The 25,974-nt window shown below is 39.7% G+C and overlaps 1 protein-coding gene across 1 annotated transcript in view; it reads left to right on the forward strand.

The window, feature by feature from the left end:
- Window positions 1–25,974, forward strand: part of SPIRE1 (spire type actin nucleation factor 1) — a 125,667-nt gene that overhangs the window by 78,485 nt on the left and 21,208 nt on the right. The window contains exons 4-8 of the mRNA XM_032181344.1: window positions 655–780; window positions 10,695–10,778; window positions 11,692–11,856; window positions 17,862–17,948; window positions 18,331–18,460. Coding sequence (XP_032037235.1) covers window positions 655–780; window positions 10,695–10,778; window positions 11,692–11,856; window positions 17,862–17,948; window positions 18,331–18,460 — 592 coding nt within the window. The remainder of the gene's footprint in view (window positions 1–654; window positions 781–10,694; window positions 10,779–11,691; window positions 11,857–17,861; window positions 17,949–18,330; window positions 18,461–25,974) is intronic.

The following is a 25,974-nucleotide window of genomic DNA, read 5'->3' on the forward strand; positions in this document are numbered from 1 at the left end:
ACAGTGTAATGCAGGAGAGATTTAGAGAAATATGCCACTGGGCTAATTAAAGGCTCTTCTCTAAAGAGGCTTTTGTTTCAAGCCTTACTTCTGGAGATCTTCTCAGTGTAGCCACCCATTTCCTCAGGTTCTGGCTTGATCACTGTTTTAGCACTAGTTGTTATGAAACCACAGTAATACGGCACATTTTAAAGCCTTGTTTAAGATTTTGTTGTATTTTAATATATACCCCAGTATGATACATGACACAGTTTTTTTTGGTTTTGGTATTGGGAATTTTTTGGTATTAAGACTTTAGCAAATTGATTATAGACATTATTTTGGTTCTGTCTGTTTCCAGCAAAGATTTCTGTGAAGAATACTTACAAGCGATGGATATGACTTAGGGGATGTTGTAAGCAAAAGATTACGTCTACCAGCATCAGTGCTGATCTGTTCTATTACAGTCCTCTTCATGAAACTCATGAATATAAAATAAATGGGAGCAGAAAAATTAAAAAGTGCACCCCAATTTCCACCTAAGCTTAAACGTTGTTCATGGATTTTTGTGCCTTAAATACCCCATTGTGTTCCCTTTCATGTTATCTCATGCTCTGCAGCAATAATTAAGGCAATGAGGGATTGTTTGTAATTGCTGTTTATTTTTCTCTCTAGCTGTGTGCTGCCCACCTGCCAACCCGATCAGAGGCAGCGAACCACTATCAAGCAGTATGTCGGGCTCTGTTTGCAGAAACAATGGAGCTGTACACTTTCTTGGCCAAAATTAAAAGTGCAAAAGAGGTAAGTTTTTAAATCTGTTATAATGTGTTTTAGGCTTACAGAATCACTTCCATACCCAGCCAGCGGTGGATGTCAGATACGTGGGGAAATTGTTTGTCGTGTTCAGGGAGAGTAGTTCTACAGCTGTGTTGTTTGTATTTTGTTTTCTCATTTGGCCTGTAACCATTTACAGATGTCTCAGAAATAGTTATTAATTGTGACTAGACTATTTGGAAGGAAAACAGAAAAATTTCTTGGGATGTTATGCAGTACTATTCCATTCCAACGTGCATGCATGCAAGCAATGTATTTGAGTCTGAAAACTGCTTTGGTGTTGTGAACAATCAGAGCTTTCCCTGTCCTTCCTCAGTTCCTTCTCATGCCTTGTCTTTGGCTGAGAATTATCTGAGATTCTCTTGCTCGTAATTTGTCCTCAGTCAGCAGCTTTCCTTGCCTTTGATGTATGATTGGCTTGTTTGTCAGTCGCACAGGCTTCACAGCAGAGCCAGCTTAAAATAAATAAATACATAAACAATTCCACCTGTAGGTCATGGTGTCTATGTTCACTGCCTGCTTGGTTGTTCCTGTTGACCAAAAGGCCATCCTATGAACCACTTCAATTAAACGATCTGGCTGAAGAATAACTTTGAGGGTGGGTGGATTAGTTTTAATGAAGATAGTTTCAGTGATCTGGTCTGCAAAGTAGCTCCATCAACAGTTGTATTAACACAGTGTGGGTGTTGGTTACACTCGAAAACCCGTGGGTGAGGGCAGGAAGGGAGCGATAGTTCTCAAGGATGGTTTCTTCATCAAAGTCAACGGGCCAAATAACAGCACTTTCATAATTTTCCTTTTTAATAAAGACCTGAGGGATCTGATTTGCTTCTCTAAGGTCCAGAGTGCCTTTTGAAAAGATTTTACAGGCTGATGTAACAATTTTGCTACTAAAAGAGGCAGAGCTGTGCCACCCATGCATACGTGCTTCCACTGCTTTGCTTCCTCTGATTCTAGAAAACAAACACAGAAAATAAATAAATTAATTAAAGATAATAATGAAGGCTTTCTTGTCAGGTTCATGAGCTGAATCAGCTCATCATTGGGTCAGGTGTGCTTGAGCGCAGCACAAGAGAGCTCTGTTGTTGCACTGGTGGAAGATGCAAACCAGTCGGAGGCATAAGAGACTGCTGCTGTCTTTCCTCCTCTTCAGAGATGCATCCGTCCAAGGTGCCGAATCCTTCAGAGATGGTTTTCTGTTGCCCAGGGTCAAGCTTCACTTCCATTTTTCCTCCAGCCCTACTCAAACTGAAAGCAATTTCTAAATTGAAGTGGTATCATACACAGATAATTTTGACGGTGTCAGCATGGCTAAAGAGCCTCTTGTTTTCTGAAGCGCCTGCATTACAGTGCAGCTGACGCAGAGAGCTGACAGAATGCAGCGTCTCGGTGCTAAAAACTTGACATCATTAATTTCACATCTTGGCATTTGACTGCTCCTTGGTGTTCCAACCATTGGATAATTGAAGGATCTGTGCTATAAACACTTCAACTAACAGCTAGTGCAAGGTCCGCGCTGAGGCCCAAAGATAAGGCCCTTTGGAGTTCTTGTTTCTGCCTAGGGAGGCACTACATTTCCAGTAGTCCATAAACATTTTGACTGCAGTAAGCAGTAATAAGGTGTCAGTGCTGTCAATGCTGAAGTAAAATATTGCATATTGTGATTCTTTAAAACATTTTTTTTCAACTTATTAAAGTAATTACAGGGGTGTTTTAGAATTTGCAGATTATTTATCATCTTGTAATTGGAAATGAAAACCCAGCATTTGACAACACCGTAGAGCATACTATGAGTTAATCTCAAATGAAAGGAACCATTTGCCTCTCAAAGGCTATTAGGGATTGTTTCAGAGCACATTTAGGTCAAAGGAAGTAATCCTTGTAGATGAAATTCTGGCCCTACTGAAATCAATGAGACTTTTATCACTGCCCTTATCTGAAGCCAGAATTTTGATCATTTGATTTCATTTTACTCTGGATCAGTCCCCTAGCAGGCATACAAGAAGTGACCAAGAAAAATATCTTACAAGCAGCTTCTGGAATATAAATAGTTTTTATGATATTCTTGATCCTTGCTTATAGCTTTTATCCAACTATAGATTCAAAAACAATGTGATTCTTGAAAATAATGTAGTACACAAAGGAAAAATAGGTATGAAGCAAATACAGGCTGGAATGCTGTAAATCTTGTTATTCCATTTTAAAATTACCTCTATAGTTTATACTCAAGGCAAGTAGGAATCATGTAATCGTGCTAGGTTTGCGCCAGTGAAAACTGTGGTATTCTGTACGTTTTGGTTTTTCAAATACATAGAAGAGTCTTAATTCATGAGGAATACAGTTAAATAAAATTCAAGTTAATAAAATCCTTTTTCTTTTCCTTTTGTATTGTCATATGAGTATGGGTATAATGGAGAGAAACACTTAATACTCTAGTAAGGGGATATTTTATTGTCATCGATTCATGGTGATTGCAATGTTGGAGAATTAGGGAAAAAACAAGCTATATATATCAGCTCTAATTAGAACTTATACCATGTACTATTGTGTCTGTGACCCTAAGGGTACCAGGAGTTTTAAACTTTATTTTAAAAACTGAGAACTTAATTTGGAGAGCCTTAGAACCCCTCAGACCTAGTTGTGGCGATAAGATCAAAATGAGAAACATGGCTTAAAATAACTTTCCTACGAATAAAAGAAAAATATTTCAAAATTCCTTGGGCTCTTCCTGGGGCCACTGCATTGTATCTGGGTATCTGTTCCCCAGCTATATAAAGCTCGTGCTTTTTGCTCGGTAGGCACTTTAAACAGCCGATGCCACTGCAGTGGAAGAGGGAGAATTTTTATCTGCAGAAATTCATTTACTAGGATTGTACCAAATCTGATCTTATGCTGCAGCCCAGGGCAGGTTTAGCAGGAAAGTGTGCTTTGAGAGACAGAAGAAACTATTGCTGTGATGCTGTTTTCAGTTTGTATAAAAACATTTCAGGGCTTTGAAAGTTACTGGAATTACGAGGGATATATCAGGAGGCAGGAGGTATAGGCCTATTGTGCTCCCCAGTCTGTCTTGAGAGCATCGCTGCCTTAGCAAATGGAGCACAGTTTCAGAAAGGGCTTTACTGGCATGCACTTGGGTGAGTGCATTACTCAGAAATGATGAAGCGATGAGTGAGCTGTTAAGGTCATCTCAATGGATGTCGAATATAATGTCTCAGGCACTTTGTCACATACTTGGTGCCATGTGGATTTTATTTCCAGTTTGATTCTCTGTGTGTGAGAGGTCAGCAGTGGAGATGACTTGCAGACAGGCAGACGACATTTCCATTCTTAAAGACAAAGAAATGTTAGGTCAAGTAGTTGTACAGGGCAGTGCTCAAGACAGAGATAAGAAAGGTGTGATACTACTGTTGTAATTATATATTTTTTTAAATGATAAAGAATAAAAGGAGTAAAAATACATATTTATTGGGAATAGCAGCAACTCCAGGCTGAAATTTAGTTAACTAATCTGACCTAACTTTGCATCTTTTTGCAAGATGAAGGTTTTGTAGCAAGTGTAGTGGGGTGTCTTTTCAGCTTGCTGGCAGCATCTGTATGCTACTCGGGCTCTGTGAAAGGAGATCCACCCTGTGTACCATGTGATGCCATCCAGAAGTGGTCTTTGATGGGCCAGGACCTCCTGACTCCATGGTCCTGCAGTTCATGTTTATAGCTGATGGCAAAAATAGGGTACTGCTTGTTTCTCATCTCAGGCAGTGAGCTTTTAAAATTACAATCAGACATCCACAAAAGTGGAATCTTGCCCTATGTTTTGGATAGTGTGTGTGGAAACATGGACAACAAGGTGGAGGAAATGTATCTGTGTGTGAGGCAAAGACAGTTTGAATATCTGCTAAAATGAACCTCATCTGAAAGAAAAGATTAATGTTGTTCAGGATCATCAAAAAGTCATTGAGATCATCTTTGTTGGCCCCTAGCCATAGGCAGAAGTGAGTGATGTCCACCAGATAAAACAAATGTTTCTGCTGTGGAGTATCTGGAAAGGTCTCTGGAAAGGTCTCACACGTTGCTCGGAGACAGCAGCGAGTGTGACTGTGAGAAACAGGGAGAGACTGTGTGAGCACAGGAGTAAAGAAATTGTATTGGATCTGGGTTGGACCGTGGATCTGTCTGGTCTGCTGGCCATTTTGTGAACATGCTTAATTGAGGGGGTATCTACCCTGGTCCTTCTTCAGCTCCCTGTACTGCCCAGGCTCTCTTCCCACTGGGGTGGATGCTCCACGCCTGCTTACTGCCTGAGGGGGCCAGCAACGTGTGTGCCCTTGCCACAAAGAGGGCAATGGTGCCCTGGGCTGCAGTTGGCAAAGCACTGCCAGCAGGTCAAGGGAGGTGATCCTTCCCCTTCCTTCAGCACTGGTGAGGCCACACCTGGAGTACTGGTCCCAGTTCTGGGCTCCCCAGCACAAGAGAGCTGAGAACACACTGGAGAGAGCCCAACAGGGGCCATGAAGGTGGTAAAGGGCCTGTAGCCCTTCTCCAGTGCAAAGAGGCTGAGCGAGGTGGGACTGTTCAACCTGGAGAAGAGGAGGCTCGGGGGGATCTCAATGTGTATGAATTGGGCTCTGAGCCCCAGGCCGCCCCTGTGTGCTGTGCGGGTGGCCGAGCACTGGCTCAGGCTGCCCAGAGAGGCCGTGGGGTCTCCTCATAGAGACCTGCAGAAGCCGCCTGGCTGTGGTGCTGGGCACCCTGCTCTGGGTGGCCCTGGTGGGGCAGAGGGCTGGGGCAGGGGGCCTCCAGAGGGCCCTGACAGCCTCAGCTGTGCTGGGACCCTGTGAGCGGTACCAGTAAATACCAATGTTGGCCTGTCGCAGAGCTAAGCATTCGTGAGTGGGCTGGGAGTGTTGAACTCACGACTGGTACCACATCAGGTCCTAAAAGACAGCATAGCATGCTGGGCACCGTAAGATACAGGCATTGTCTTGTAGGCAGATGTCTTCATCTGCCGCAGTAGGTTTGACTTGTATCTCAAAAATTTGTTGAAATGGATATATATCCTAGAGCGTTACGATTAATATTCCTTCCAAACTCTATAAAATTGTGTATAGTTTTATAATTGCCTACCTCATCAATTGCAGTTAAAGTCCATGTTCATCAAAAACTTGTCCATAATTTCATTATCCACGGTATGCCTTTTAATTAACCAAGTTTTTGGTAGAATACAGAAAAAGCCTTCAGTCAGTCATCTTTGTACTGATCTTACTGATCTTTTAAACAATGCCCCCTATGATTTCTTTCCTGTCTAATCTAATAGCTTAATTTTTTTCAGTCTGTCTGGATATATTCCAACCTGACCTGTATGAAAACATAAACCTTCCAAGGTCTAATTAAGTACATAAATAGAAATGAAATCATTCCTTTCTTCTTTTTTCTTTTTTTTTTCTTTTCCCCTATCTTCATGCCATCTAGAGACTCAGCTGGAAAACAGCTAATTAACAAAGTAAATTACCTTTTATATAACATGGCTCTACTGGTGTATTATTTGTACAGAATACGGTTATACGGGTATTTAGTTAATAGATACCTAAATAATGTTAATGGCTAACTTATTTCACAAATACGGTCACTAGCCAAGTTACTCTTAATAGTCTCGTGACCATAATAGCTGTTAAACACACTGCTGAGTGGATTTCCAGAAAGGACAGTTGGAGAAACTGATTCCCAGTTTTTTCTGCCGATAACCTCGCCTCTGCTTCCACTTCCAGGCTTCCAGTGACTCCACTTTCACAACTGTGTTGTCATCAGGCTTGCAACCCCATCATGATTTGTTTGATCCCTCCATTTAGGAGCCATTTAAATGAGGGAAAAGACTGGGATTTTTTGTTTGTTTTGTTGTGTGTTGCAGCCACTGTAACTCTGTAAGTGTTCCGTGCATTTGTTTTTTGCTTGTTTTTGTCTCTTTTTTAATAGTTTTTTTTTTTGAGCAGCACAGTAACTGCTCTTTCCAGAGCTGAGCAATGTTGACCCACACCATTATTTATGAAGAGCTTTGTCTGATACTCAGTGATGTTCTTAAAATGACTTGAAGACTGAGGGATTTCTTTCAGGGACTGATTCAATCGATCATATTCCCTTCAACAACTCCTGCTTGAGTTAAAGGGGGCTTGGGGATCTTCAAAGAACTGAAGTAATGCTGCTGGCCAAGCCCTTGGAATTTAAATTCGGAATGGATGCTTATATACCTGAAAGCATTTTTTCCCCTATATGCAGGTTATGCATTTTTTAAATGACTACAAAGGTGCAAGAAAATTTTATTAGTTTCCCAGATACCAGCATGGGAATCACTTGCGTCAGTGACCAAATTGCCAAGAAGGTAAAGCAGGAGCTGTGCTAGGTTTTGTTCTGAAACCAGCGAAAGACAAAGTGAAGATCTGGATTCCTGAAATACCGTCTTCACTAAAATGTTGCATTTTAGGGAGCATTTTGTGGAAGCAAGCTCCTGACGCTGTGCTGACAAGTGTCTTATGTAACCTCCCATCTGTCGCAGGCGCGGGAGAACGTGTCCCAAATGTGGGACAAATGTGGGACATGTGGCAGCAGCGAATCAGCTGCCTGCTTTTAATAGCGCAGGAAGAAATTTGAAGATATTCACTATTTCTGTTACTAGAATTTGTCGCAAAATGCAGCTGAAGAAAAAATGGCCAAGTGCTGTAATGGTTTGAAAAAGCCAGAGCTATTGAAAGGCTTGCTCCCTACACATCTGACCCTTATTTCGTGAACGTATGCCCAGGCTGTAATAGGTGAATCAGATCTGTGGTACGGGTTTGAGGTTCTGGGATCATTTAGAAAAACCCTTTTAAGATGTTTTTGCTTTCTGAAAAGGAAACCCATTTAGGCTATGTATTTATTACACCATAATAGCTTTCCTTAATCCATTGTCCCAAGGGTACGTACAAATGGATACAGCAGCTGAGGTTACTCATAGGTTTTGGATCCCAGTTCTGACAAGCGGTCTGTTGTATTGTAAATGTTTTGGTTTCCATAATTTACGATTGCAGCAGATTCTGAAACCCACGGACACTGACAGGGGATGCTGGAGGGAAATGATAATATTTCATTTTGTCCAGAAGTTTAAATGCAATCATTTGTCACCCTGAATTGATTCCTTCCTAAGCAGCACCTGGCAGATGGAGGAGAGTTAAAGAAACCTTCGTAATTCATTGCTGCAAGGATAAAGTACTTTGTTTCTTTTTTCTCCCCAGTCTTCCAAAGCTTTCCCAATTTTATAGTGGTGGAAATTATCATCTATGGTGAGCTGCACTTAGGGGTCTGAGCCAGTTAAGTTGTGGGTAGGGGAGAAACTATTCCTATGAAAAAGTGAGTATTTTCCCTGCAGATTTTCCTCCCTACACAACTCCCTGTCAGGCAGAGTGGGTGGCTCTGTCAGTGCTCAGGAAGCATCCAGAGCACCCAGACCCTCACTTTGGCTGCATCCTGAGCTTATGCCAGCTCATTTGTGTCAAAAAAGGGCACTTTGAGAAATGTACCTTGTGGCTGGTGGGTTTGGCTCTCAGCTCTTGAGTGTGTGGTAGCCAGAAGCACCCACACCTGCGCTTTCTAAAGTAGAAGCTCCCCCTCCAGCTATGTTCCAGAGAAACTAATTAGATGGCTGCCTTGTTCAGAAGATCTTTCAGCTGTTCAGTTATGTGTGTTCTTTCCTCCCCCTTCCTCCCCTTCTTATTTTTTGTTGTTAAGAAAAATAGGTTGTAGTCTTTTTAGCTTCACGGAATATTTACATCAGTCAAAGGCATCAGCCTTTGGGCATAAACCAGCCCTGTTAAGTGTATGGTAGGGAGCATGGCTGCTGAAAGGGGTAATTGCTGCAGATGATGTTGGACAGTCAAAGTAAAGGTTAAGCAGCTGGAACGTGTTAATTTTTTTTTAATTGATACATACCTCCCAGTATGGAAAGGAGGAGCGACTCTGACAGTTGCGAGCTAATTTACTGCAGATTGTTTTTTGATTAAGAAGAGAAAAAGGAGAAAGTATCAGAACAATTGTGTATTTTGCAATTTATTAGTAAAGGTTAGATGTTCACACAAAAGCAAGTAGTTCACAGTTCACATATACCATCATAGAAATGGCTACTGCAACTTCGAAAATGATGCAGAGAAGAAGAAACACAGGGTGGCAAAATTGGCATAAATGAGACCTTCATGTTACTTGTTTTTTTATTTTTTGTTTTTCCCCTTGGAAAAAGATTATGGCTTGCTAGAGTTAGACTCCCACAGCAGCAGGACCAGCCCAAGTTTCCATACAACCATTCTTTCCCAGTTGGGCATCCTGCGGCAATACTGCGAGTTGTGCCAAAATGTGCCCTCATTGTGCAATGATAAATGTGCTTCTGCAGCATAGGTGATTTATGACTTTTTAAGAGTCTTCCTCTAAATTATGTATTTTTTTTTTAATAGGGCAGCGGTAATATTTCTTCACTGATGTGAAAGCAAATATGTTACTTGCTTAAATAAGATAATAAATTATCCATCTGCTGTTTTTCCAAAACTTCCATGGTGGCTGACTCACATGTGCTGTCTCTGTTAGCACATGTGGTAGATACACTCCTTCATGTGTGCGAGTTAAGCACTTTTCCAGTGCTTGCATTTCTTCCCTTGAAATGGTTACAGTTTAGGAACTACTTGTAGGAAAAAAATGTTTTACCAAATATGCTTATTTTTAAGCTTTCTGGGAAGCTCCAAGGTTTGAGACTCGTTCAGTTCCATTAAAGGAAGAGCTTGAGTGATCAAAAGTGAGACAAATATTTTTAATACATTAATACATAAAACTCTGTCAGACCTCTGGCCTGTGGGTTTAGTTTCATAAAATAATGAAGTCCTTAGCAGATTTAACTACCCTTTTTAATACATAAATAAATAACAAGAAAACAGATCAAATTAAACATTGGTAAAGATATCCCGGAAAACCCTCTGTAAAAGTGGAATGGAGTATTGAGAATGCATTGGTACTGCTGATCCCAGAACATTTCAATACAGAAGTAAAAGTAGCGTTTGGATATGCAATTCTTTGTGTCTAAGGTAATTTCTCCAAAGCCACTCAAACCATTTAATCTTTTGCCTGCATTTGTGTGTGTGCAAGCTTGCCTGTTCTTTAGTTGACTGTAATTTTGATCATTTTTCATCTTCTTGTTAGTATGAAAGCTTTGTTTTCCCCCTTTGTAAACAATCTTTTCCATATTTGCATCATCTAATATTGTTCATAAATAAGAGTTTACTCCTGACAGATCAGTTTCTCTTCCTTACTTACAGATTTTGGGATCTGAGTAATAAAACCATAAAACTATGTTATACAGGCTGCGTAATGTCAATATAAATGCAAGTCTGTCACTATTCTGTTTGAAGGATTTCTCATAGTTGATTTCACCTTGCAACTGACTTTCTGGGAATTCCTCCTTAAACAAAAGCAAGCTGTCTTGCATTTGGCAAGTAGCAGTAATTTTGCTATGAATGGATTATTGCTAATCCAGTAACCTTTTCTGTGATGGAGTTTAACAAGCTTGCTACTTTTTTTTTTTCAGATGGTAGCTCAACTGTAGGCATATTACAATTTCTGTGTATATTTTTTTCTGTTATGCTGTTATCTGAAGTATTCTTATACTTAGAAATTAAGACTTTTTGCAGCAATGAAGGTCCATTTTTCAATTAAGAGAAATATTCAAATAGTATTTCAAATTATTTTTGCAGTATTACTATTCAAGTTATAAAATACTCAGTAGAGTACCCAAACAACATCATTCAAAAGATGCTTCTGCTTTACTGTAAAGTAATGCCACCATTCAGTTCATTGACTAATTTTCTTTTCAATTGCAGAATCTGAAAAAGATTCAAGAAATGGACAAAGAGGCAAGTGATGAATCCAGTACAGATCTTGATGACTTAAAGAATGCTGACTGGGTAAGACAACAATTGAATAATGATTCAGCACCATTATTAGCAATTTATATTTCTTTATAATGCTTACCTAAAGTTGTTTGGTTTATGTTAAAATCGGTGTCTGTTGGTTGTTTTTGTGTTTTTTGTTGTTTCTTTTTTAAACATATGAACTAGTACTAAATTATGACAAGCTAGTACCAAATGGAATTTCAGCCTTCCTTCACAGATAGATGAAATAATGTAAGTATCCAAGCATCACACTATTTCTTTAGACTCAGCTTTCATGTAGAAGCTTTTGCAATTTAAAAGGCTGGACATTTAGACAGGGATCATGCTAACTGCCCTTCAGAGAGGCAGCCAGGAAGTAGGCAGAGCCACCAGCTGAGTTTCTTTAGTGATGAAAGAAAAAATGCTACAGAGAACAGTCAGTAGCTTGTCTTGTTTTCCATGTACTTTTTTAGCCAGTATGTAGAGGAACATTAAGACATTCTTAAAAGTTCTTAATTTCATTTTCCTGATCTTCTGTCTACTACCTGTTCTTACTCCTCTCTACCCACTCCCCAGTAATAAGAGGGAAATGTTAGTATGTGGTAGGCAGAACAAAGGAAAGTTGAGTATGAAGAGGGTATTGCTAGACCTGTATTTGTGTTTAGAATTGTCCCGGCCCAGATGCAGGACCTTGCACTTGGCCTTGTTGAATTTGGAACTACTACACGGAGAACAAATACATGAGTCCTGTTACATTCAGGGTTAAAAATAGGCTTACCTAAAATCACCATGGACAAAATGGATTTGGTTGATGTGTTAAAAATAAAATGATAAAGCTGTACATATTTGGTGGCGTCCTGAAAGGGGAGTGAGCAACTTTAGTTTAATCTCAGTTGGTATGCAAGGGTAAGGTATTAAATAAAATTTTGCTCTCCTTTCTCTTCAGGCTCGTTTTTGGGTACAAGTGATGCGAGATTTACGGAATGGTGTCAAACTTAAGAAGGTTCAAGAGCGTCAGTACAACCCACTCCCCATAGAATATCAGCTCACACCCTATGAAATGCTGATGGATGATATTAGATCCAAACGCTATACCTTAAGAAAGGTCATGGTAAGTCAAGAGAATTACTAGAATTTGTCAAATCTGAAATAATTCTCTTTATTTTTTTTCCTTTTCCTTTGTTTACTGTTTCTTTTTATATTTTTTCATTCCTTCAATTTTTTTTATTTTATTTTTTTCCTGAGAACCTTGAAATTATGATGTCAAGTAGATATTACTAATGTTCATGGGTTTTATATGGCATCTTAAATCTGTGTAGTATTTTGAGAGGAAAAATGTGAAGCCAACAAATATTGAGTATTTTGTTTTCCATGTGGCAGGAAAAGATTAAAATTTTGAAAGAAATTCCTACATATCATATGCTTGAAGAAATTATTTCTGTTGGTTTATGATAACCTTAAGAGTCATTTCAACAGTCCTGTCATATTTTCTACTGAGAGATGGTGTTAGGCTTTTACTGGGGAGAACATTTATGTTGAAATACAGCATAATTTTTGGAATAAATGTGGCATTCCAGACTATAAAGTGCCACTATAAAGTGCCAGTTGTTATATGAACTGTGACAGGAAATGAAAACCTACAGTGTTTGAAAACTTGTAGTACCATGATCTGCTAGGAATTGACAAGGAACACATAGGGTAAAACATTTTAAACCTTCGATTTGTAGAAACTGAGCTCAGTTGTTTTCAGCATATCATATTGCTACTTTCAAGTGGAAAATTAAAAAAAAGAAGCAAAGGCAAGCTGGAGAGTGTTGATGAGTCTCCTCGTAGATACTCATGAAAGTGCATGTAAGATTGACCTGAGGCACTCTTTTTATCAGAGCCCATTTGATATTTACTGGCGTCTCCTTGTTCTTTTATTCCTTTTAGTTTATACTGTGTTCATCATAAAGATGTTCTTCCTGATAAGGCAGCAACTGATCTAAAAGGATCCTTATCCTTAGTAAAACATTTTAAACCCCTTTGTCAGAGGCATGTGTTTGGATGTATTTGGTCATTGTCAGCATTTATATCTGACATTTATTTATGTTTGCCTGTTATTAGTTACAATGGAATATTAGTTACAATGGAAATATCTTGTTAGAATATCTTGTATTCAACTACATTTGTGTTCCTGAAAAAAAATCACAAAACCTGTGCTAGTAAAAAGGCCAGGACTCCACCAGAAAAATTCAGAGAGGAGAGAGACAGAAATCATGTATTTGAGATCATTAAAGAAAAGAATAGAGGAGGAAAATTTTGAAATTACTCCATGGAGAACAAATACATGAGTCCTGTTCCAAATATAAAGGCCTTTTGTAAAAGAAGTGAACGTATTTTCCTAACCAAGGTGTGGATTCAGACTATCAGACTATTTTCATTTTCTGCAGCAGCTTTCTGTTGCTTAAATATTAATAGGGGAAATACATACCCAGGAATGGTATCTATCTATCTTTATGCTCACAGTTCAGAAAACCAAGCTAACTGACCCTATTATCCACTGCAAAAGTCACCTCAGGACCTTGCTTACTGTATGCAATCAGGATAGTAGCTTCATCTGAATAGGTACCCTTGGGTGATCTGATTTTGCTTTTGGCAAGCTGGGCTTTAATTCATCTTCTGTTGAGCGAGCTCCTGCCTCTTCTGAAGAGATTTTCTTCATTATGTTGTAGGTCTTGGAGGCACAGCTGCTCTCCTCTTCATCCAGACTCTTGCCATGTGCAAAATCCCTGAAAACATCTATTTTTGTCCTGCTATCTTGTCTACTAGGTTGATTGTCCAAAATGACCTCTGGGCATAAACGTGAATTGGGATTATGATCAGCTGTAGGTACAGGACCTGTAGTGCTGTCTCTGATGCAATTGTTGGCCTTATCTGACAGCTGCTGGTGACTGTGTGTTAGAAAACTAACTTTTTTTTTTCCTTATAATAAACCTTCCATCCAGTAATTTGGATTCTGCTGCAGGGTCTGCCTGAAGAATGTGCCAAACATGCCCCGGTTTGATATGAAATGTGTGGAGCCTGGAGGATTCATACAGAACTACAAGTTTGGTTAGATGTCATAAATACAGCATCGTTTAGCTGACTTTTATGGGTCAGAGCTAATTATATATATTCCTGTCAGAGAGAACTGTCATGCTTCTTGAGAAGAGGAGGAAATGACAAGAGTCCTAAATCTGAATTTAAAAGCAGCCTGGGAAAGATGGATTATGTTTCTTTCTATCAGCCAAAGCAGATGTTTGGCAAAATCTTTATTAAAAACATTTTGTTGCTTTAAAGTTATGGGTGGTATTTTTAGAATTGACGGCTTGTGAAAATGCATGCCACTGAAGATAGCAGGAGGTGGATCGTTTTCAAGTAAATAAAATGTTAGATAAAGGCTTTGCTCTTCTTTTTACGAATGTAATGCTGTGTTTAAAAGAGTATCTCAATCTGTCCCTGACTGCTCGGTATTCCTAGTAAAAATTAGGAAAGGAACAGATGTTCCTGTTAGGTGCATCACCTAGGAACTATTTTGGTGGTTTAGACTGTCAGCAGTGTTAACAGATCCCAATAATGGGAGCTGTCTGTTCTCACAAGTCTTCTGTCATAGGGCAATCCTTCAAAATGTCTTGATGTAAAATGTCACATTCTGGGCTTTTTGCAAAAAACTGGTTTCACTAGTTTCAGTGACCTCTGCATTTCTATTTTAGTCGATACGAAAATAATTTCAAATTTGTCATCTCTCCGTCCCCCTGATGCAGGAGTCTTTGTTTCCGTGGTTGTCATGGGAACAAGATGACTTTCATCCTGGCATTTTGTAATCCTGGCATGTTTGCTTTAGCAGCTTTAATGGCTTTTTTTTTTCTTCTCCTACAAAACACTCCCAGAAATCCTAGGTATAGCAGCGAGCTTTACAGTTCTTGATCATGCTTTAGGGCTACCCAGGGAAGTATTGGCTCTGTGTGAGTACCACGATTATTATATGGGATCATAAACTTGTATCTGTAATAGACATGCAGGTGCAGCAGCACGAATACAGTGGTTTACAATGTGCAGTATCAAAGAACAGACACTGCTGCTTGACCTTTCTGCATGGAGCTAAATCAGAAAATTGATATGCACCGTGTAACAACAAAGTGACAACTAATGCACTACACAGTCTGCACAATGAAATTTGACAAATGCATATATATCTACTTACAGTGCTTGAATTCACAGCCGGACTGTATTGTGGGCTGTTTTTGGAATGATGTAGCACATCCCCTCTGATGATGTCAGCCTTCGCAATTTCATCTTAAGTAAAAATTTCTGGATGGCACAGAACCACCAGTTTCATTTTATCTGTTACTAAGAGATAGGGCTCTTCTACTTAATACTGTCACCTTTTATAGTGTGAAAAATAAATGGCTGAGATAGTTGAATGTCAGTGATAAGTGACATAGCTCTTGTGAGTCGTGCACAGGTCACCAAGTACCATTCAAAGTTATTATTTTAACTGCAAGTCTCTATTTATATGTTACAATTTGATGGAAGCAAGGATTATGTGGTAATTTCTCTGTGCTGTAGCTGTTCAGATCTCTAAATTTCTGGTTGATTTTTGTAATCGTTGATTATGCTTTTCCCACCTGACCAGTTTTAATGCATACGACTGTACAAAAGCCATTTTATACACGTGAAGATTTAGGACAGCATTACAGTGTTTTGAGGTATTTATTCAGGTGCTGGTTTGCAGTTCAGGGCAGTGTGGTATGTGAGCACCAAGATCATTTTGCTTGTATTCTGCGTGTGCCGCGGCTGCATCTGTGCAGTGCAGCTCTGATTTAGGCTCTAATTGAGCCATGAATTTTAATTAATTAATTAAAAGATGCATGTTAAATTGCTCATTACAGGGAGAGTCGGTTTGAGTGAAGAAATAGATCTAGCGTGGACGGAGAAGATAAAAGCTTCCCTTCAGTGTCTTTCCTGTCAACATCTTGTTTGGGAGCCGAGTATGAGAAGGGAGCTTCTGCTGGCGCTCCTGGATCCTGGCTTCTTGGCTGAAGCAACTGATAAACATCCACTTGCTTTGCCACCAGCTTCCTCAGCATCCTGTGGAAAATCACTTAAGCAAACCTTACTTTTCCCCTTTTCCAATCAAATGGAAATAGTGATACTAATTACACTCTGGTGGCATTAAGTCAGCGCAGAGAGTGCCCTGAGGTGAAAGGCTCAGAGCCATGTATTATTTATTTCCTAGCGTGGTGCAGAGAGCTGCTCCCCAAGGCTGGAATTGAGATTATCAGCGTACAAAATGGCTGTTCTGATGCTAATAGCTCACAACTTAAGCTATCAGCCTTGACATCTGATGAGCAGTAACCTGGGGATGAGAGACTCACCATTTCATTAAGGACCCTGCAAACCACGCTGGCCTTGAAGAACGGCTCAGTCTTTAAACAGGAGAAATCAATCACATCACTTAAAATAATTTCCCGCTTATCATAAAATGCCAAATCACCATTTAATATAAATCTTTCCCCTTTTAATTTTTCCGTACTGTTTCTAGGAAGATGTCACGCCACGTGGTGTAGCAGCTTGGTATTCTGTGCCACACTGCATCAAGTTCCCTCTGAGGAAGCTAATGGGGGGGGAACAAATGGAAATTAGACCATGTAGGTAGGATACCTCCAGAAAGAGTCCCAAAGGAAGCAATGATACGTTCCCCTGAAGGCACTCGGCATCTGATCCCATTTCAGGGAAGGGATGAGCCTTCGATGGGAGGCTGTCGCCCTGCCTCAGCCCAGAAACAGGGCACGTCCCAGGTCAGCAGAGCTTATGTGGGTGCTGCATGGTATTAGTGAAGTTCAGTGAGGGTTCATGCTCCGGTGACCACGCGGGGATGTAAAATTTCTTTCAAAGTGGAGGATGGGGCTGATAGCCAGGTACTGCGTGGTAAGAGAAGGTGCCAGAAAGATGTATGGCATAGGATGCTCTCTGACAGTGTGCTTGGGCACTGTGCCACACAGGCTGAACCCGACAGATGGATTTCTTAAGCAAATCCGTACAATTATTCCCAGCTTACAATTCATAAATTCTTCAGATGATGGGAAAGCTCCCGTCGCCTTGTTTATATTCTGTGCATGTAGTGAATTGTTGGCTGTTTCCTGTGATGTGCTGTGTATGGTCTTACCTTCAGAACGAGATACCTGAGGAAGAAATGTCTGTCTCTTCAGATAAAAACAAGCAAACAAGAACAACTCCCACCCAGCCCCTCTTCTGGTCCCTCCCTGTACTCTCAGTGTCATGCCATGGCATTCTAGCAACTTGACTTTCTGGACATATTGGCTAATTCTGCTTTACTCTTGAGTAACTTACTGACGTGCAGGTGAAGAGGTGTCTATAAAACCATGCCCAGGGGTTTTCTGTCCTTCTGCTGGGATTTCTACACCAGGGCACCTCTTCATGGCCAGAACAGCAGACACAGGTTACAAAATCACAGAATCACAGAATCATCTAGGTTGGAAGAGACCTCCAAGATCATCTTGTCCAACCTCTGACAAAAAACAAGGGGAGCTTATCTTTCATCCATTGCTAAAAGCAAATCGTTGGTGATGGTCCTGGTGCAGTGTTTTCTTTCATATCAGAGTTTGAGAGATGTTAAGCAGATCAGAAAACTGGGCTCAAAACCTAAGAGCAGGCTGTTACAGACTGTGTAATGGTTGGCAGAGAGCCATGGTTCCAATAGATGTTCCTGAAGAAATGGTCCTGGCACCTTTTCCTCCAAACAAGATACGAGCTTTGTCTGCATTCTCCCATAGACATGGTTGCAGCCTTGAGACTTAATTCCATCATTTCAAAATCCTAAGTACTGCTGATTGATGCTGCTGGAACCGTGGTTATTCTGGAGCTATCTGCAAAGCTGAAAAGCTTTCCCTTAAGTCTTTGCTTGCCTGTGCTGTGCATACAGATCGTTGTTCTGTTCAGGACTGTTGGGATTTTGCATCAAGTGCAGGTGTCAGAACTCTGCAGGCTCTGCCAGGGATGTTGCAGATTTTCTTTTTGTCATCTGCATGAGTATCGATGCAAGACATGTGTGTTTCCCTTTCTCCTTTTCAGGTCAACGGTGACATTCCACCTCGATTAAAAAAGAGTGCCCATGAAATAATCCTGGATTTCATCCGATCACGACCTCCATTAAATCCTGTATGTAATCCAGCATACTTCTTTCCTAATGAAAATGTGTTGTTTTAAAAAATGTCTGTGTTCAGGGAATGTGTTAAGTATTATATTTTCTGACACGGTCTTTCAGAAATATTGATTTATGTATATAGAATGTGGTCTCTTGAAGAACAATGTGTGATGCCTTGCAGTTGCCAATAGCTGTTCTTACCAGCAGCCCTTTATCTCTGAGTCACGGAAAAATGCATTTCTCCTTCTGTTTTCTGTGAGTTTTACAAATGAGTGCACATAAAATCCTATCACAACATGCCACATTTTATTGTGTTGTTCCCCCCTCCCCCCAGTGTGACATCTGCTTTCAAGGGAAAACTGTTTTATGTAAATCTAATTATCTGTATATACCAAGGCCTCTGCAAGAAAACTGAAACCAACCCCACCACGGCCACGCAGCCTTCACGAGAGGATATTGGAGGAAATCAAGGCAGAGAGGAAGTTGCGTCCAGTCTCACCTGATGAGATCAGGCGTAGCAGGCTGGGTAAGTCCATTCCAAGTTTTTACCAGCAGCATTCACAGAAAAATTCCCACATAGGGAGCAGCAATATTAGCAATATCTATGCAGATGTCACTGAAGATAAAAATTATTTTTACCCGTTCAGACGAAGAGAGCATAAACCTAATGGCTTTGCTAGGGCTTGTAGTCTTCGTGCTAAGTTATTTTCAAAATAAGGTACTGTATGATTCAACTTGATCCCTTCTTGCTTTAATGTAAGCATTAGATAAATTTAATGACATTATATTGCTCGTTAGATGTGACAGTTAATGTTAGATTTGCTCAGACTGGAATGGATATTAGTTCTCCCCAGTGCAATATCCCTTACATATCTGCAAGTATTCTTTACATGTCTGTTCTTATTTTTTTTCTCTTCATTTCCTGTTGCTAGCATCATCAATTATTTTATTATTTTATATGAAAATCTGCTTTGATTTTGTTTGCTGAAAGTATTGCTTCTATATTGAATATAAATCTTTGCTTCATGTTATAAGTTATGGAGCATGTGCTTGTATATGTTTTCAGTTGATCAAATAATTTAGACCTTTGCTGCAAATCTGTTAGTTTCTGCAGTGTACATTCAACAATTCGCCTTAGTGCAATGGTTCTGACATTGACAAAAGCGTGACAAACGCAGCCTTACATTGTGGCATACTTTACTTTAAAAGCATGGTATTTAAACTGCATTAGGAAAACTGAAGTAGCTTGATTTTTGAAGAGCAAAAGTGGCATCTTATGGTTGAAAAAGCATGAAATAATCCACGTGTGTGCTCTGTTGTTGCTTTTGCAGAATATTTGTGCCTGCCACATGTGCTTAAAGGCACTGATGCAAGTGGATTGTGACAACCCATTCATTCTCTCTAGAGGAAAACAGTTTCATTAGCTGTTCTGTTGCATTGTTCTTTGATAGAGTACGTTGTAAAGTTTGGTGAATGCTTGGGTGCATTTTAAAATGCATGGTGCTTTGAATATTGTTTCTTTGGGCCTTCCAGCTTCTGGTTTTGATTCAATTTATGCTTGCTGTATCAACTAATGATTCTAATAGCCCTAGACATTTTTCCAAATGTAGGAAGTTTGTAGAAACATGGAACAATTCTTTGCTTTTCTTTCAAACATTAAACTTCGGTATTTTACACGTTCTCCATTTGGAAACTGTCATGTCCTGTAAGGGGCAGCAAATTTGATCTAATACATTTTTATAATTTTTAACTGATACAAATTACATCAAACTCATTCAGTAAACAGTTTCCAAAAACAATCTTAGATTTTAGAGTATTACTGGTTAGGACTTCCTGGACTGATTTTAGGGTATGTCTTTCAGTAAAGGATACCTGTCTTCCAGCAATTCTTCTTTTTTAAGAGAATTCTTTTTTTTTAAAACTTGGGAATTGTGATAATTCCCCTTCAGTCCAGTGAAATGTTTGGATTAAATGTCATATTACTGGAGGTGTAAAAGGGGATGTGAGTCTCACTTCCCAACCATAGTGTTGAAGATTTTATTTTTTTAATGTGGAATCATATATATTTTTATTTGTTGCTGGCATGCAGAAGAAAAAAAGAGCAAGGATCTTGAAGATAATTGCTTCTTATGTTGAAATATGAGGCTTGGGGTTTTGGTCATATTGAAATGATTGTTTTGCCCAAAGTTCCTTTTAGAATACAATGTGTTTGTGCAGAATTGGGGATGGAGTTAGTGACCTTTAATATGATACTGATAGATCTGCCATATAGTTTAGGTGACCACTGAATGTAATTTAGTGTAGCAAAATGTAAGGCAAAAAGATTTAAGGACTGCAAACCTAAGGAGAAGCACAGTGTGGGACACTTGTACCATCTGGACAGAAACATTTGTTGCTATTAAAAAGAAAAGAAAAAAAGGAGCTTTAGAATGAAAAATCTGGGAGTATGTGGTACACTCCACACATCCCAGAGTTACTCATTGTCGCCCGGTTTATAGCAGTAAAGCACAAAGCTACATTTGAATATTCTCTGCAATATGAGTGGACCTGTGGCTTCCCAGCTTTGTCTCCTTGCTTTGCACAACCCACACATACAGGTGAGATCTGCTCCATCCCAAGTCACCATCAAGCAAAGGGAGAAGCTGGAAGCAAAGTGCCAGCCCCTGAGCCTTGCTGGTGGGCTGTGTGGCTGGCCCAGGGCTGGCTGCTGTTAAACCAAAACTTCTTCGGAAATGGCAATTTAATCTTGGTAGCTGCACTTACAGAGGGAGACACTGGGTTGAAGAATTTGAATCAGTTTTCAGACAAGCTCAGTGGATCATCAGAATAAACTATCAAGGCAAACACAGCCTTGAGGTACATCTCCTTTTAATTAAAAGTATGGATTTATGACTCAAGTTGAGCTAATGGAGCTTGGAGAAAACTTTGTTTCATGCTCTTGTTTTATTAGCCTTCAGTTGGGACGCAGCATTAGGTGATAACAACCCTATGTTTTAAAATGCATCTGCCTTTATGTTAAGTTTGGACAGCAGTTTAGATCCTGTTCTGCTCTGCTGTCTGTGGCTGATGTTGTTTAGGTAATAAACTACAGGAGAAATGCCCTGACTCCCAACTTTGTCTCAGCGTCAGCCACCTACTGTGCTCCCCGCCTAAACTTGCTCTCATGAGCAAAAGTTGTCCCAGTACAATGCTTTTTCAACCTGTTTTCACATAGAGGACCCTTTCATACCAATGCTGCTTTGTTTATCAGCCACAGGTATCACAGGTAAGCTGATGTCAGTTTTGATGTGTCCTGGTACATTCTTGTAGCTGGGCCTTGCCTGCTTATCTGGATTAGTATACCGAAATTTTGGTTTCAGTTGAGAATATGTCGAGTGTCTACTCCCCGAATTACACTGCACAGCTCGAAATGTGGGTAGGTTGAACACAGCAGAGGTTTGTGTGCGTTTGGAGCTAGGATCATGGGCAGACCAAAGGCCCGGAGGAATGTTCGACAGCTATGCCATGTGATTTTCTTCTATCCAGAGGTTTTATTTTCATATGTGATTTTGTTCTTATTAAGCTGGCAAGGAACTAAGCTATTGGTTATGTAAACTTTCCAGAAATAAAGAGCATCTGACTACTTTATTGTCGAGGGATAAAATGGCTAGTGGCCCTAAAAAGAGAGGATAATATTAAGGATACATTGTAAAGGCTAAATCCACCTAAGTTTTGTTGTTTTTTGTTTTTAAAGAACAAGAATCAGCACAAATCATACTGTTAGGCCTTTTTTTTTTTCCTGTTCAAGGAAAGAAATGCTCAAGCTTAGCTTGAGTGTCTCTCTTTATTAGTTTAATTATAATCACTGGAGATTATGCTTAAAAAAATTAGAAATATTTATTTCAGGTCACTGAAACTTGTGTGAAATGTGGCTTTGTACTTTCAACTTTTTTTTATCTCTCTCTCTTTCTGTCCTTTTTGTCTCTCTCTCTTTTTCCCTTCCCCGTTCTTTCTTCATGGCATTTTATTTGAAAATACTGTGGTTTTAAGATCCTTGCCTCTTGTTTTGGTATTTGATTTATTGATTTCCCAAAATCTGGTTCTATAACTCTACAAATATCTTTATAATTCTACAAATATCTTTATGCTTGCTCTGTTTGCAAGTCCCATTTATGCTACTGTAGTTTTCAGACTTCAAGCTTTACTCCAGTAAAGCAATGGTATGTCTGACAAATTTTGGATTTAGGCAACAGAATCCAAAATGCCTCAAGTGGAGTTAATCTTTTGTTTTCATTACCTCTCTGCTTTTCTAACAGCTGAATTATTTTCTTTTTGTTGTTTTTTGTTTGTTTGTTTCTTTTTTTACAGCAATGCGGCCTCTTAGCATGTCTTACAGTTTTGACTTGTCAGGTAAAAGGTGCAACAACACCTGACGTGGTTATTGTGCTTATTGTGAAATCTGTTCCATCTGTTTGTTGAATTCCCATTTAACAAAGAAACTTGAAGGGATTCTTCCAACGTATGGTCAGTGAAAATAAAACTTGAGACAAATTACTTTTGTTAATACCTGCATTTCCCCTCTGAGAAAAGGATACTTAGGTATAGGAGACAGCTGTGTTTCACCTGAAATAAAGTGCTGGAATTCTGTTTAAATAAATAAGTGTAATAAGGTGGCCTGGAGCTATTCCAAACTCTTAAAAAGATTGTAGAAAACAGCATCACCTTCAAGTCTGAGTTGCTTATTATTTGTTAATCTCACATTGGTGTCTTTACAGTCACTTTTTGACTAGCCCGTTTTCTGCAGTACTTCATTTTTTCTGAGCATCCAAAACCAAGTTTTGAGTTCTGCCTTTCTAGATTTAACAAAATACACCTGTGACACTAATCTAGAAAGGAACTGTCAATTCTACCGAGTGTCTTTATAGTAAGTATTTTGTGAGTTATAAAGTGAAAGGCATTCACTGAAAACAGGTTAAAGCTTCCAGCTTTCTTGGTTAGCAAAGTAAGTTGCCAAGGTTTGCTGCTAACAGTCCTTGTAGCCCTAAAGTAAATTTGGTCGTCCTTCAATGTGCACTAACAGGATGCTCAAGCCCAAAGACTCCATCATTCAGGCTATAAATATTCTATATTATCCTCAAAGATTTGTGCACTGAGGAGAGCTCTTGTGCTGGCTATTACCTAATTTCCCTAGGGTGAGTCCTAAAAAAAAAAAAAAAAGTTACCAAATAAATCCATGCCCTCATTTTGTGAAGCAGCAACACCAGCTGTACCCTCCCTCCTGCCAGCTGCATCTAGAAACATCTCACCCAGTACTTTTGCAGAGTTTTCTTGCCCTGTTTCTCTATCCACTCTCTAAGCTCACTTTCCCTTAAAAAGGCATAGTCTGACTGAAATGCTGGCCCACTGCGAACTAGAAAGACCATATAGAGGTTATTTGATTGCCATGATATAATAAAATACAATAGCTTTGTAATACAGGCATGAGGTTCACAAATGATCTATATCTGAACGTGGTTTCATGTCATGGCCAAGTAAAAAGCTTGCCATTGCCAAGAAGAGGGAGGGCAGGCTCTTGCTCCTTCCTTTCCCTCCCCAAAATCCCCCCCAAACATGTGATTTCCCCCTCCTCCTTTGCATTCATTTATTCACAAGATAAACTGGTTCAACTCACGTAACCCAGGCACAAATACTTGAATTTTTTTTTGCGAGGTTGGTTTTCTGCTATTTTAGGGTTTTAAACCTGCCCACTATCTGATCAGATGATCGGAGAGCTGGGTAGATAATGAGCATGGGTGGATGGGAGGAAGGAACAGGCTCTCCCCGTCAGAGGCGGTGGCAAGCTGTTGATCCAGCTCCAGCCCTTTTGTGAAACCTTACGCTGAAGTTGTATGGTCCAGCTGCCACGGCTGTCTGCTGGGATCCAAATCCTGCACGCACTCGGTGTCGTGTTTGACTCCACTGAAAGCGGAAGCGTCCCCTGGAAGTCAGCTAACATCATAAGCTGTCAAACTTCGGTTTCAAAAACTTGCTACTTTCAGATATGCCTGAAAATTGTAAAACCCTTCAGTTTTAAGGCTATAAAACTGAATGTGCCAGTGACCAGTGAAAGGGAAATGTTCAGATCCGTCTTTCTGCATGTATCTGTTTGCTTCTTCTTTTGCCTTTTATTTTCTAAGAATCCCGAGGCATCCTCATTTGTCGAAATCCCCAAAATATTTTGTAAATGCTCCCTTCATAACCCATTAATTCGTTACCATGATGTTTTTATTTTGAAGAAGTAGCTTTGTAGCAATCTATGCTGTACTTGGATTTGCACTTTTTTACTGACCACTGAAGAACTCTTCCTGTTTTCTTTATCCATCTGCTAAATGTGATTGGTTTTGTGTTATTTTTCCAAGTCATGTGGCTCTAAGCAAGTAGTATCATTGCGTGACTGAGTGAGCTGATAAATTGTCTTTAGAATTTAATTCAGGATGATTAAAACATTCCAGTTAGCGGGGTGTGAGGTGCCGGATGAGCAGTACAAATGAAATGAATGTGTTGGGATGTAGGTGGTAAGCAGATAAGCAGTTGTTTTGAGTGTTGTTGCTTTGTGTGTTCTTACTTTTTTTTTTTCTCTTCATTATTTTGGAGGTGGGGTAGTCTGTGCTTTCATTCTGTGATCACTCTTTCCACATATTTGCTCTTTCACTGCTTTCATTGCTCTCTGCTTGACAGAATTGCTGTCACAAATGCACAAACCTGCTGAATATCAGATTTTTTTTTTTTATCTAAGTGCTAAAGAACAGGTTCAGGGCTTTGTTACACTTGCTGTTTGCCTCTTTCTCTGGCACCACACCGGTGTAGTTGATATGTCAATGTCATGCCGCCCAGCGCCACGTATCTCCCTGCTGCTGTCATCCCGAGGAGAGGAGGAGGAGAGCGTTTTCCTGATGGTGAATAGAAGGAGCGAGCAGTAGCCATGTGTAACGAGAATAATCTGAGACATACTCTGGTATCAACTAGGGACCAAGGCAGGCATTGGCTGCTTTCTCTCATAGAAAAATAGCTTAAGAGCAGCCTTACTTCTATGGACTGCGTTAAATATACTCAAAAGTCCAGTTGTTCATACTCGTAACATTCAACTTCTTACCTCAAAGCTGTGTGCACGCCTCTTTGAAGCTGTTATGTAAGCAACAGGGAACAGGGGAGAAGAGAGAGAAGAAAAAAGAAATCCAAATTTCACAGGGATTATTCCTGTTATTTCCAACCCCAGGAGATGGTGTGTATTACTGTTGGTTTTACACAACCTATGCCTCACCAGTGTGAGGAAGGAACTCCACCAAGTCCCAGTAATCTCTTCATTTAGATAACATAATAAAGAATGTGATGCAAGCACCACCAAAACACCAGCCGTTTGGATTTATTAGTTCTCATGTTTGACTTCACCAGCCCAATCCATTAAAAGGAGCAGCATACCTCAGTTACCATTATCCATTATATATTTCCTAGTATATTGGCATCATACCTAGCAAAATGTAAACGAGAATTAATTCTGCAAACCCATTTTATCCTTCTATCCATTTCAGCCCTCTTTCAAACTCAGTGTAGAAATGATGAGGTTGAGGAGTACGCTTGCTGTACAGAACCAAATTCAGGTTTCTGTTGTCGTCATTTGCTAAGGAGAGGTGCTTAGGAGTAGACAACATATAGTTAGTTACATGACTGCTGTAGTTTGCATATAATGTGTGGTCTGCTTAATTCTTTGTTTCATAAGAAACAATCTTACATGTAGATCAAGGTGAATTTCTTATTATCCTATGTGGGGTTTTTTTCTCCCCCTTCTTCAGGCTAGTTAGGGAAGGCCAACACAAAGCTCAAGTAATCAAATCCAAGACCTCTTTCATTTGCCTGTTGTAATGATAGTTTAAAAGAATCTCAGCAGAAACCAAACATTACTCCAATTTGCAGGTACTCTGCATTGTACTCGCTGCCTGAAAACATGGAGAAATGACACTCTCCCAGTGTGTCTGATTATCTATTAAGGTCTTAATTCTAGGCTGTTTTAAAATAATAATAATA

Source organism: Aythya fuligula, chromosome 2 (genome assembly GCF_009819795.1).
Source record: "Aythya fuligula isolate bAytFul2 chromosome 2, bAytFul2.pri, whole genome shotgun sequence".
Classification (NCBI taxonomy): Eukaryota; Metazoa; Chordata; class Aves; order Anseriformes; family Anatidae; genus Aythya; species Aythya fuligula.